Source organism: Pyrgilauda ruficollis, unplaced genomic scaffold, assembly GCF_017590135.1.
Source record: "Pyrgilauda ruficollis isolate IOZ18807 unplaced genomic scaffold, ASM1759013v1 scaffold21, whole genome shotgun sequence".
Lineage (NCBI taxonomy): Eukaryota > Metazoa > Chordata > Aves > Passeriformes > Passeridae > Pyrgilauda > Pyrgilauda ruficollis.
Genome location: NW_024520318.1, coordinates 11270034 through 11283119, shown reverse-complemented (window position 1 = coordinate 11283119; position 13086 = coordinate 11270034). Strand labels below are relative to the sequence as shown.

Genomic DNA, 13086 nt, shown 5'->3' with positions numbered 1-13086 from the left:
TCATCTGAGGGCACCTTCTTGCACCCCACATTTTACAGCATTTGAGGTGGGCTGAAGTGGGTATTAGAGGTAATAAAAGTATCTAGCTTAGTATCTGAGTTTCTAGAAGTATCTACTGTAATGGACTGAAGAAATAATAGATTTGCTTCTTAATGCTGAGAAGGGAACATGTATTATTTGCATTCTTTAGCAAACAGAAGGGTTCCCAAAGCCAAGCAAATGAGCGACAAAGCTTGCATCAGGCTTATGAAAATGAGTTAGGGGAAAGAGAGCATCCTTGCAATCAGATCAAAACTACCTTGCCCATAAATCAAGCATAAGTCAACCCTCTTCCAGGCTGGAACTGCCCAGCATGTTTTGCTTCACTTCCTTTGTATGGGGAGGTTGCCCAGGAATACAGAGCCTCTGAAGCTGAAACAAGGCCTCTGGAAGACAGAAACACCAGTGGGGCCTAAGTCTGCGGAAGAAGAGCTACTTCAAGAACTAGGCAGTTCCATGAAAATAATTTTGTGCCTCCTTTTCCCTCGTGCAGAAAATCTGAGACTGTGAGAATATTAGGATTTCAGCCCCTTTGCTGCTCTGGCCCTCTCTCAAGACTGAAGGATGCTTTTTGGGCAGAAAATCCCAACATGTCTCTGTAGCTAATGGATAACTAGTCATGTCTCCATGGAGTGCTGAGGATCTCTGTTGCTATATTGCTACCTGTATCCACCACAAAGCCATGTTCTCCTTAATTACTGACAGAAATGTCTCTTCAGAAGCCTCCCAATAATTACTCAAGTACCCACTTAAGTGGCTTTTAATTCAGGCTCCTCACCCCCACATGTGTGCATTTTCCAATTGCCAAGCACAGCTAGTCTTATGTATAAGCATCTGCCAAGAGAAAATGCTAATACCCTGCCCCCTGGTTTATACTACCTTGCATGAGCTTCAGTGAGCCCATAGCCTCTCAGGAGATGGTCTTTCCAACAGGCTAGAGCAGGAGCATTCAATCATAATGAAAGATGAAAGCTCTTATTAGTGAGTTACCCTACATCTGACAACACTTGGCAGTTCTACACCATCTCTTGTTGGACTGCTCCTGGCTGCTTTGCCAGCTCCTCTCGTTATTGGAGGCTGCCCCTTTCCCCTGTGCTGGAGCAGGAGTGCCCACGGGCTCCTGTAAAAGCTCTGGGGCAGGTGGCAAGGATGAGCCATAGACATCATGCTGGGTGGCACAGCAGGCAGCTGATGCTGCCCATGGAGTGGTGGGAGGGCAGCATTTCCAACTTTGCAGCCTTCTTTGTGGGAGTAGAAAGGGAAGCTCAGGGGATCCTGTCCTCTCATCCTGTAGGACCCAGCAGCATTCAACAGGGGATGCTTTAGATTATGACTATATGGGTAACCAGGTCTGTTGCCTGTTTCTCCATGACTCACAGAAGGCATTGCTCTCTCTGCTTAACTCCACTATTAGTGGGGTAGTCTCCAGACACCAGGTCCGATCAGTGACCTGTTTGTAGCAGGCTCCAGCAGACCTTTAGCAGAACTTTTTTTCCTGTTTGTGATGGAGACCAAAGGGACACTAACTCTGTCCCTGAAGTGAGAAAAGGAATGTGCATGTGAAGGGGGAGGGCAGGCAAGCATGGCCAGAGAGGAAGAAAGAAATCACACTGTACAGGAATTCTTTGTCCAAGACAGAAGCTGTAGAGGGGTCATGAATAAAGGATGCAAGGAAAAGGGGTTGCCCAGGTCCAAAAGCTGTTCTTGCAAAGCCCTAGAAGAGCCATAGAAAGTGTTCAGAACAGCTATTGCATCTTCTGCTTTAGGCACTTCAGGAGTTCAGCACTGTGTGAGCAGAAAAGGCAGGAACTGTAATTCATGTCAAAGAGACACTTGTGAGTGGTACAGGCTGGGAGGCTGTGATGGATGCATCAAGAAGGAGTAGCCAAACAATCAGTAGAGGTGCTTTTTTCCCTTGAAAAATGCCACTTTGTCAAAACTGTGCGAAGGAGAAAGGAAATAGTAATTTCAGAAGAGCGTGTTGCGCAGGGATTTCAGTGCCAAGTTTCATGTCACTGTTCTGCCTACTGCAAAAGCAGAGACTTGGTCTGAACAGTGGTGAGACCATCACTTCTACCACATCAGTGTGCTTTCCTCTCTTCTGGCATTTCATAGTGAGCTCCAAAAGGTCTCATTTTCATTTCACATGGGGAAGAAACACAACTTTGAATGCAAGATTTTCGCAGAGTAGATTTCTGTTCATCTGAGCTCTAATACCGACTGACGAGTCAGAAGCCAGTGAGTGTCAGAAGCCAGGCAGAAGGGGCCGGTTGTGATTGTGAGTCTGGTCTCCACCATAACTCAAATCAGGACTGCACCAAGCAAGCCCAGTAAGTCCTGTGGGGCAGGCATAATCAATAGGGCAAGAAACTTGAAGCTAAGTGGGATTTGGACTAGATGTTAGAAGTAGCCTTTCTCAGCTGATGGTGGTAGAGAGCAACATTCCTAGGGGAGCTGTGGGATTTACAGTGCTGCAGGTGCCTGATCAGAGCTGAGACCATCAGACAAGCCTTGTCAGTGATGATGAAGGTACTGCTGGCTCAGTACATGGGTGACTTCTCCAGAGTCCCTTGTACCCTGTGCACTGTGATATCAGCTCATCTATTTTTGAAAGAGGTTGGCTCTTAGGGTGAAATGATAGCAAATCCATCACAACTCTTGCCATGTTGTTCTCTTGATGGATTACCTTTGATATTAACAATAAACATGAGCCTTGCCTTGACTTACAGCCTCCAGATTTCACTCTGACTTTGCTGGATTGAGACAGTCCCTCCTTTCAAAAATGTTCTTACTGAGAGGTGAGAGATTTATCAGTCCTGACTAAGTTTTCCCTGTCATTTTCTTGGATACTGAGGCTCTCAACCATTTGTCTTTAGTGGCCAGATTTTCAGCAACATCAAACAATTAGTGGCCATGATATTAACAGGTTAAATACAGGCAAGTACCAAGAGTGTTTTCAAGAGTGGCCCCATGTGAATCCCTGTAGACGTGCTATTACTGCAACCAAGCGACCAAACTGCTCGTGTCTGTCCCTATATCCATATTCTTCATAGTACTCAGACCATCTTTGTTCTGCCACTTCTGCAGTGTGGTAACCAGACTTTGTGACTTGTGATACTGGTGTTTGCTGCACTGGTAGAAATGTATTTGTACAAATTTGGTAAAATGAACATTGCCCATTTTTCTTGCTGTTGCTGCATCTGTGTATGCATGGGCTTGGGCTCTCCTAGTTGCAGTTCTGTGCAGAAAGCTCCTGTTAGTTGTATCTCTCTCATGGTTCCCAATTCCCAGAGTCACTGCTTTCTGAGGAAAAAAATTGCCCAGTCTTTAAGTAATACAGACTGCACAATTTATCCCTGGAGATTTGATCTGGCTGTGTTAAAAGGAAACTTGTTTCTATGAACTCAGTTTCCGTGTCAGTTCAGTTTACTCTCTTCACCAGACTTACTGCGATCATTAATTACTACTGGATTAGTCTTTGTATCCTTGGCAAACTTAGATTTCCTTACAGACCACTGATATCTTTATTGGTGTCTGGATTGCAGCAGCTCTCAGAGTCCAGTGAAAGAGGACATGGGATTTCATTTTGCTGGAGAGATAGAGGAGTGGATTTATTGCTGGAGAGAGAAATAAATTACAATGCAAATAGCAAAAGGTGTGCTTGTAAGCCAGGAGTTTGTGGGGGAAGCAATGCATTCACCCAGATCCTTTTTACTGGCACTTTAGGTCATCAGGGGATGAGGGAGTCTTGAAACCCTGTCCTAGCTACATGACAGCTGTAATCTCACATTTACTTTTAGTGTTGGATATGCTCTTGCAGTATGCAGGAGAAATAAGCAGGTTTTGTTAAGTAAGATGCAATCTGAATGCATGTAACTTCAGAGGCATCCTTAGGGCAGAATTAATGTCCCAGCACTCCTGGACTGCACAGCTGGATGACAGTGGGAATAACAGGTCTTGCCAGAGTTGCTGCTTTTCTTTCAAGCTCTCCAGACTGGAAGGATGCTTTGCTGAGTGCAGAGCAGTGGGCTGCCCCAGTGAAGCATTGCTCTGCTGAGCCAGCAGGATTTGAGATTTGATCTAGCTCAGGCTGCAAATTCTGGGCTTGTAGAAGCTGGATGAAGGTACAAGTAAAGTTTTGGTTTAGGGAACTTTCCATGGCTTTTTTAGGTCTGTCAGAATCCATTATGTGCAGATAGGCAGATTTACAGGTCTGGAGGAAGTTTGATATTTCTCTTGACAGCTTCTGGCCCTCCCCCCCTCTCTTGGCCTATGCCAGTGCTACAAAGGTGCAGTAAGGAGGTGGATGTCTTCAGTCTCCAAGCCTTGACCTGCTGTGGAGCAGATGTCCCACAGCCCTGTTGGAGGAGCATGATAGGGGTTTTGCTCTCCTTCCCTCCTTTTTATCATTCTCAATCACATAATCGGGTTCGTTTGCCTCAGCCAAGATCTAATCAGGAAGGATCTCTTTGTCTTTCAGCAAAGTCAGCTTGATGGAAACTTTAAATTTAAAGACTTTTCCTGACACATTTCAAAATGGTTTTGATCGAAATTGGTGTTTGGCTGTATGGTTACAACATGAGGAGTATTCCTTCCTCCCAGGGAGAGGGAAAAGTTTGGACAAACTTCCTCTCAGACCTCCTGAGCCCTGGGGCTTGGGGGCCCTTGGCCTGGAGCTGCACTGTGGGGTTTCACTCCCCTCTCTACCCAGACCACACCTTCATGCAGGTGACATTGCTAATCCAGTCACAACCATGTTCAGTGTCCCTGGGACCTGGGCATCTCTGGCATTATTGAAACTGTAGGCCAAAATGGGCTACAGGTTGTCATCAAATAGGATGTAAAGAGAACAGTGGGGATGGCTGACCCTCTCCTAGGGAGAAGAGTGGGAATTGTCTTGTTCCTAAAAGTGATGTTATCCTGAGGTGTGGGGACTGAATCTGCTCTAGACAGAGGAGCATGATCTGTGTGTATTCAGCCTCAGGCTCACAAGTGGAGTTGTTCATTGGTGGCTATTCCACCTATTTCACTTCAAGCTTCTGCTCTGCATTAAAAGCACAAGGGATGTGGTCTTTTTCTAACACACTGTGAATGCAGATGCAAGACCTGGAGTGAAATCTCAAGTCCATGCTTTCTTTCCTCTTCTGGGTTCCTGTGGCTTAAGGCTATTTGACAGGTAGCAATACGTGAAAAATCCCTAAGGAAGTGGACGGAGGGAGTTGCTGGCTGTTGGGAGAACCCCAGTGAGGAAGAGGAGGTAGAGGGAGGAAGAAAGGAATAGACGCAGCTGTCTGTCCTGTCTTTTAAATTCTCTAGTACAGGCAAGAAGATACTTGAGTTTTCTTTCCTGATGCATAGGTGGGTGTTTCTAAGCCTGGAGCAGCTGGTTGTCTGTGTGCCAATGGCCCAGCGAGGGTGGGCTCTTGGCTCTGCCTTGCACAAGGTGACCTGCAAGCAGAGTGTCCATCCTTTCATTACTCCTTGATGGGAGATCCTTCAGCAAGGCCTCGTTCCTGCACTGCCCTTATGACTGAAGTGCTGTGTAGGAGCTGTCACTGGGCAGGTGTTTGCAGGCCCTTTCTCTTGGATTCCTGCCACTTAGGAAGCCACAACTGAAGTGTATCACTGCAAGGACAGCAGCTTTTCATGTCCTGATCCCATTGGGGATGGCAATGACAGAATGGTTGATGAACAGGACTGTTGGGCTGAGGTGATAAAAACAGGTTTGCTATGAGCCCACCTTGAGCAAGCCCCAGGTCTGGCTCTGCCATGTGGGACAAGCGCTGACCTGTTTACAGGGAGGTCTCTATGTGGGAACAGTTTGAGATGCTCCCTGCTACTGCTCCTTTTCAGGCTTCATTTCAGGGAAATGATCCCAGCAGGGCTTCCAGAACCCTGGAGACAAAAGTCTATTCATCCATACAGGAGATTTCTTGAAGAAAAATGCTTCACAACACTTTCTTTTTTAGACAGCTGCAGTTCCCTTCAGTGAGGGGAAGCTTTCTTGTGTTGTCCGGCCTCCACCTCATATAGGCGACCAGTCAAGAAGGAGAAATAAAAGCTTCTGCTAAGTAGAAAACCTTCTCTTAAAAAGGGAAAAAAAAAAAGTGAATGTATAAAATCCTAGTAGAATTATTTCTTTTTCTAGGCTGCAGTTGGTTTTGTTGTGTTGGTACTGCTTGTGGTCTGCTTTTTGCAATAGTGGTTTCATTCTGCAGCGTGCCAGCTGTGTACCTACCCCTCGCTTTAACACCTAGACAGGCCCAACTTCTCACCAGGCTGGAGCTGGATTGAAAGACACCAGCTAAACTAATAAATACTTCTTGTGATAAGTTGCAAATTTTGTTTAATTGAATCTTTGAAGGCAAAAAGGGGAGTGAAGAGCCCATTAAATGAATTATTTCAATATAGCAATCAGGTGATGCAGGCTTTTTTGTGTTTATTAAAAGGCCAAGTCAGCTCTAAGCTCAGCTGTGCGAGAACAGCCCAGAAAGCTGGCCAGCTCTTGTACTCTGCTGCTGTTTAAGGGACAGATCTCTCTCCCTGAATAGCATATTTAAAGTGGCCATGTGAATTCTTATTAGGCATCCAAACATAGATACAAACTCATGCATTGTAAACAGAATTACCCTGCACAGAAACTGAGCAAAATGCAGTAAGGTCTTGTCTTTTCTTTATCGGGTTACCCAGGCATGGTTTTTTTCAAAAAGTCTGCCCATGCAGAGAGACTGGGGAATGCCAAAGCTGCATGAATTTTAATTATGCTAGACATGCAACAAGGGGCTACCTTGTAAAGAATAAAGTTAATAAAACATGGATATGGGCTTAATTCTGCTTAATAAGCAGCTCTGGCAATGCACATTTTAGATGTAATTTACACAGTGTGGAAATTTGGTACAATTTTTAAGAGGTGTCTGCATGCAGACTTTCAAACTCAACAGTGCCTTCCTATTGGAAGAGATTTGTTGCTATGCTGCTGTAAAATGGTGAATTAGGCCATTCATAATTATTGGCCAGAGATGGGAGTCTTTCCTTTTTTCCCATTCAACTACAGCAACGTGCACACACATTTTAAAGTGGTATTAAATGTAAATCTCTTCCTTAATTTTCATGTATGCATTTTCAGTAGCTCTGCAGATAAAATAGCAAAAAACCTGCATATGTTTGTATCTGTAGTTAGCTCTATATATACAGAATTAGTAAAGCAGAATGACTAATGACTGAATCTACAGAACACAGCCCATGGCTTTTGAAGGCTCTATGAAAAATAAACAGGATATTCTGTTAGCAGCCCTGCGGGAATTATTGCACTTCACTCAGGAAAGATGCCAATAACCTCCGTTTTGACCTAGATAGATCATTCTGTTTAGGAAGGTAAGGGAATGCAATTCTAGATCTCTTCTCTGCTCAAGTCACCAAAGCCCTGAAATTCAGCCAGGCCTTCATTTTAAACCTCAGCACTAAGGACAGAAGAGTTTATTTATCAAGAGAGTAAAATCTCAAAAATGGTAGTGTCTTGATATATTGATATTGGTCATGCAGAGGCTCCTATATGTTTGGGGTGGGGATGTTTAGTGAGCACAGTGAGTCTGATCCTTCAACCAGCCACATGGGGTCTGACTCTCTGCCCGTTCCTCTGTGCCAGATGGGGTCTTTCTCCACAAACTGCAGGAGGAGCACTGGCATATCTCTCCAATGTCATCAAAACAGTCTGTCTTGGTTATTTTATGAATTGGTGCTACTCTTGCATTCCATTTTTCATAGGATGCACTGTGCAGCTTTGCAGACTGGTACTGAAGTGAGAAGGAAGCCCAGAGAGAAGGGGCATGCCAGAAAAATTGCCATAATAACTATACAATATAGATATTATTTTATACAAAAATAAGTTTTAAAAATATTTTCCTTAAGGAAAAATGCCATATTGGCCCAGTTTGCTCAAACAATTCAGCTTCCATTGGTAGTAAGGAGGAAGACAGCTTGTGAATCTAAGAGGGGCTAGTTGGTTTGGAACAGTGTAGGCTGCACAACCCTCAAAGAGGAGCAGCTAATACAGATTAAAATGGAAGATGTTTTGAGCCCTCTTTACCCAAATGGAAGTTGAAGGAGAGAACTTTCACTGTTAGAGATGAAAGCACATAGTGGCTTTCCTGTTTCACTTGGCAGCCCACCAAAGGTAATGTTTCACTGGTGACAGTGACAGTGCAGGAGCATGATGAGACTGGCCTTCCATTCTCCAGCTCAAGACCACTCTGGGCTGCCTTGGTGTTTATAAAAGCTCGGGCTCTTTAGAAAGTTTTGTGAAGTTGGGGCATGATTTGACCTGTGCAGATGTACGTGTCAGTAATGTCACCAGGAGCTCATGGCACCGTGCCTGTGCTCAGAACCAAACCCTGTGGACTCCTTGGCCATCTATAGAAAAAGGCAGACCTGCATGTTGGCAAATGCAACACTACATTCAGTTTCACAAGCTTTGGCTTAATTTAATTCACTCACTGCAGAAGCAAGAAAGACCTGGGAGAAGCCTTTCTTCCTAAGAGTTGCAGCAACTCTCTTTTCAGATCCACAAATCATCAGGAAAAAAAAATACTGTGACGGACTTTATCACTGATTGGGATAATTTTTAAGTGCAGAGCTGCTGCTACCAGTTTACAGCTACACAACAAAACAAATTAGTCGCACATCAAAATAACTGGAACTTATCTAATGTGGGGTGGATAAACTGGCATTTTTTCACCAGCCTTGAAGACTACAGGCAAAAAAAGTATCATTATATATAGATGGAAAATCTCTTTCTTGAGATGATATGAAGATATGCTCACATCCTTTGAAGATGAAGCTTTGGATAATTCACTGGCATTTCAGACAGTGATTCTCTGATTGCAAACAGCTTTCTTTAGGCCATGCCTGTACCTTGTACTGCAATAATTCTTTGATGTCAAGTGAAATAATCCGATAGAGAAAATTAAAATCTGAAGCATTTTAGCTACAGGAAAGGGAAGAAAAAACTTTATTGATTGGGATGGTGAAATCTGCTCAAAAAAAAAGTTGGCAGTAGTTAAAAAGAGATAAACAGCCTGGAGAACCTGATTCCACCTTGTTTTGGTATGCATAGAGACTAAGAGTAAAAATCAGGAAGTAATGCCAGAGTTTAGTTAATCATTATGGACATAGTGGGTGGTGTTTCAGTTGTCTTTTCCCCCCAATACATTAAAATAATTTAGAGCTGAAGTCTAGAGGTGAAGAATTTAGAAAATTTTTAGAACTTAGAAGTGAAGTAGTCAAAAATATTGTTTTGCTAAATCTGGAAATTCCTAGGGCATGTCACCAACTGGTCTAAAATGCTCATCAGCCAGAAACATGCATCACCCGTACAGCTTCAGGACTGGCTTAACCCCATCCTGTCATTGTTACTCGCCAAAGTGTAGCAGTGTCTTCTCAGCCGAGATCCCCTCTCCCTCCACCCCGACGCCTGTACGTTCCCCTAGGTATTTTGCTCGTCACCTAAATAACCTGGTAGCTACCATCACTAACTGTTACTTGAACGTGAAATCTGGCGAGCACCATCCTTGTGCAGCGGCAGTTACTTCTCTGGATAACCAGAGATGTATCTCCACCTTCAGTTTTTTTCGGTGCGGTTTTGTGGCTGGAGATATGCGGGAGCCGGCCCAGCACCTGCTGATGGCGGTGTGTCGTGGGACAGCTGCGGCCGGGGGCAGCCCAGCAGTGCCCACCGCCGCTGGAGCCGCCCGGACGCTCCCCGGCCAAGGCACCGGCCCCCGGCAGAGCAGCCCTCGGGATGCCGGGGTTGTCCCGTCTCTCTGCTTCCATGGAGAAACAGGGAAAGCCACGGACACGCTCGACTGCCAAGGCTGGATGCTCGGGTGTCGACAGCGGTGGCCAGAGAGGCAGCCGGGGTGGCTGCACGACTGACAGGCGGCTCTGCCGGGAGGGTTGCGGTCCCGGGGAAGCCCGGCTGCCGGCGGCGGGTCTGCCCGGGCGGAGGGGCAGAGCCGCCGCGGAGCTGCAATTGCCTCGCTTTGCCTGCGCGATATTTCTCATCCAAACCTCGATCACGTAGGATTGCGTAGAAGAGGGCGAGCGGGAGCAGCTGCAATTCTCTCTGAGCCCGAAGCCCGGAGCCGGGCTCCTGCCCGGCCGCCGCGGGGCTGCGGGGCTCCCCGCCGCCTTGGCAACAGCCCCGAGCAGCGTGGGCGTCCGGGGGGGCTTCCCCGGCCCCTCCCTCCCCTCTCCTCCCCCCTCCTCTCCTCGCCTCCCCCCTCCCGGCTCGGGCAGGAGGATGCAGGCGGGAAGCGGGCGCGGCTCGGCTCCTCCTCGCCCCGCCGCCGTCGGGCGGCACCGCGGAGCATCCTGAGCCCCGCACGGAGCAGCAGCAGCAGTGGCAGCCGCACCCCCCCGCCCTTCTCCTCCTCCACCTCCTCCCCGCCTTGCATCGCTCCTCCCGCCGCCGTCCCCGCCGCGGCAGCCGGGCCCGGGGCCGCCCCGGTGCCGAGTGCTCGGCGGCCGCCCGGTCGGCCGGACGATGTGGGTTGCTGCCGTCGGGGAGAGCCGGTGCCGGGGCAGAGGCGGTGAGCAGGGCAGGAGAAGCTACGCCAGCCATGGCGCTGTGAGCCCGGGGCGCCGAGCTGCGGCGATGTGAGCCCGCACTCGCGGCCGGCCGCTTATTTTTTTTTTTTTTTTTAAATTTCATTTTTTCCCCGTTCTTTTTAATTTGTTTGTTCGTCTGCTGCTTTTTCCCGTGGCTGCTTTTTCCTTCCCCTCCCGCCCTCTCTGAGAGCAGAGTGGGTAGGGGGGGAGAGGAGAAAGAGGAGGAGTGCGAACAGAAATGCAGCGCGGCTCTCCCTGAGCCCGGCCGCGGAGCCGCGTCCATGTGCGCGCCCTGCCGCGCAGCGCCTCGGAGCCACCGCGCCGGGGCCGGGGCTGCCCGCGGGCCGAGGGGTCTCTGACTCATCCCACAGCCCCTCGCCGGAGAGCGGCCGGAGGGAGGAAGCGCCGCCGCCTGCGCCCGGGCGGAGCGGAGCGGCACCGCGCCGCAGGGACCCGCGGATCCTCCGCGTCCCCCTATCCTTTGGACACAGCGGACCTTCGCCAGCGGGGCGGCCGCTCCCGGATCTACGCGGCGCTGCCAGCCCGGCCGGGGGTCTCGCCGACGGCCGCCCGCGCCGGGATTTGCGCTCCCCGGGGACAGACCCATGGGCGGCGGGGTCCGGCGTCCAGCCATGGTTGTTAGCCCGGGCGCCCTGCTCCGCCTGGCCGGCTGAGCCCTCCCCGGCGCCGGGACTCGGGGCTGCAGCGCGTTCAGCGGGTCGTTCCCGTCCCCGGTCCCCGCGGGGCGCGGCGGCGGCTCGGCCCCAGCGCGCCCGGGCGGCGCATCCCGGAGCGGAGCGGCGCGGGGGGCCCATGAGCGGCGATGGCAGCGGCTATCGCCAGCTCGCTGATCCGGCAGAAGCGGCAAGCGAGGGAGTCCAACAGCGACCGGGTGTCCGCCTCCAAGCGCCGCTCCAGCCCCAGCAAGGACGGGCGCTCCCTGTGCGAGAGGCATGTCCTGGGGGTCTTCAGCAAAGTGCGCTTCTGCAGCGGCAGGAAAAGGCCGGTGAGGAGGAGACCGGGTGAGTACGGCGGGCCGGGGCCGTGGGAACCCGCTTCGCGGGGAGGGCAGCCCTGGATCTGCCGGGATGGCTGCCCCGGGGCGCTCCCGGCATCGCCGGCTACCGGCTGGGGACGAGGCTTGCTCCGAGCTGAACTTTGGCCTGGGTCCTGGCAGATCTCCTCCCCTGGTCTGATGGGATGGGAGGGCAGTGACCTGCTGCCAGCATCCCTTCACGACTGTGGGAAGGATGAGCACAGAGGGTCCTCTTGGCACGACTGGCCCAGCGGTTTCATCTGTTGAAGGTTCACCCAGAATTGTATTTTTCCACTTCCTCGTAGATAAGTTTTTTAAATAGTCTCTCATTTTCTGCATGGAGACAAGGAAATCGATAAACTGAGGATCAGTTAAAATCGTGGCCATTTGATTACTAAATCCATCAAGTGCTACTTCAAGAGCAGAGTTGTACAGGGAATTTCATTAGAAAGCTTTCTTGATGGCAGCTGCATGACGGTTACACCTGATACTGAGTTTGTGAGGACCTAGAATTGCTCTTTAGGGTAGTCCTTTTTTGTCTTCTTTCTTCTTATACTTTTATCCTTGTGTGTGCTCAGTCTTGGTTCCTTATGAAGAACTTCACCCTAGTGTACACCCTAGTGCTCACATTCCCACGATGAAGTCCCACCACCCCCAGTTTCAGTTCTGAGCATTGCTTTGGGCTCTCAGCTGTCCTTGGTAGGCGTGAGAACTCAGCACCTGGCAAGAACAGGCCCTCCATAATTTCTGAGTGGAATTATGATTTATGTCTTGCTTTATTTTTTTTTTTACTGCTATAAGTCACCATAAAGGTAAGAAAACAGAGATTGGTTTGAGAAGCTGCGGTGAAGATATCATTTTCTCAGATGTTCTTCAGAATAATGGTTAAAAAAGGGGGATACTTATTCACTTAGCCATTCAGGATGTACCATCAACCTGTGTAAGCCTCCCATGTTTTCCATAAACAATAGTATTATGTTTGTTGATCAGTCTCTTCATGAAGCCCCTTCTCCACAGCTGAGGTCTCCACCAAGTGTCAGGGGCTAAGGCTGTTCTTCTTGTCTATAGACTGATGTACATGAGCGGGACTCATCTGAGCAAGGGAAGGGAATGGGACAAAGCCTCTCACCATAAAAGGCCACTTCTGTCAGCACTGTTGTCAAACAAATGGGAAAGAATATTTACTCTGGATTGCTGTCAGCACTCCAGATTCACAGGCTGTGGGGAGTGGACCATACTTAGTTACAAGAATGTTTGAAGACTCAATGCATGGGACTCAGTGCTATGCAAACCTGTTTCTTTAATGGCCTGCTTGAAAGCAGGTATCACAAGAGACTGTAAAATACTTAAAATATAGTGTGACTTGAAATATTCAAAGGGGAAAAGTTGCCTATCATTTTTTTCCT

The 13086-nt window shown here is 48.7% G+C and overlaps 1 protein-coding gene across 2 annotated transcripts in view; it reads left to right on the top strand.

Annotated features, from left to right (window-relative positions):
- The window catches only part of FGF12 (fibroblast growth factor 12), a 137867-nt gene that overhangs the window by 28985 nt on the left and 95796 nt on the right, over positions 1-13086 (top strand). The window contains exon 1 of one of the 2 annotated variants that reach the window (XM_041467815.1): positions 11437-11666. The exons of the other annotated variant lie outside the window; for it this stretch is intronic. Coding sequence (XP_041323749.1) covers positions 11468-11666 — 199 coding nt within the window. The 5' untranslated portion in view covers positions 11437-11467. Of the gene's footprint in view, positions 1-11436; positions 11667-13086 lie in introns of those variants that run through there. 2 annotated transcript variants of the gene reach the window in all.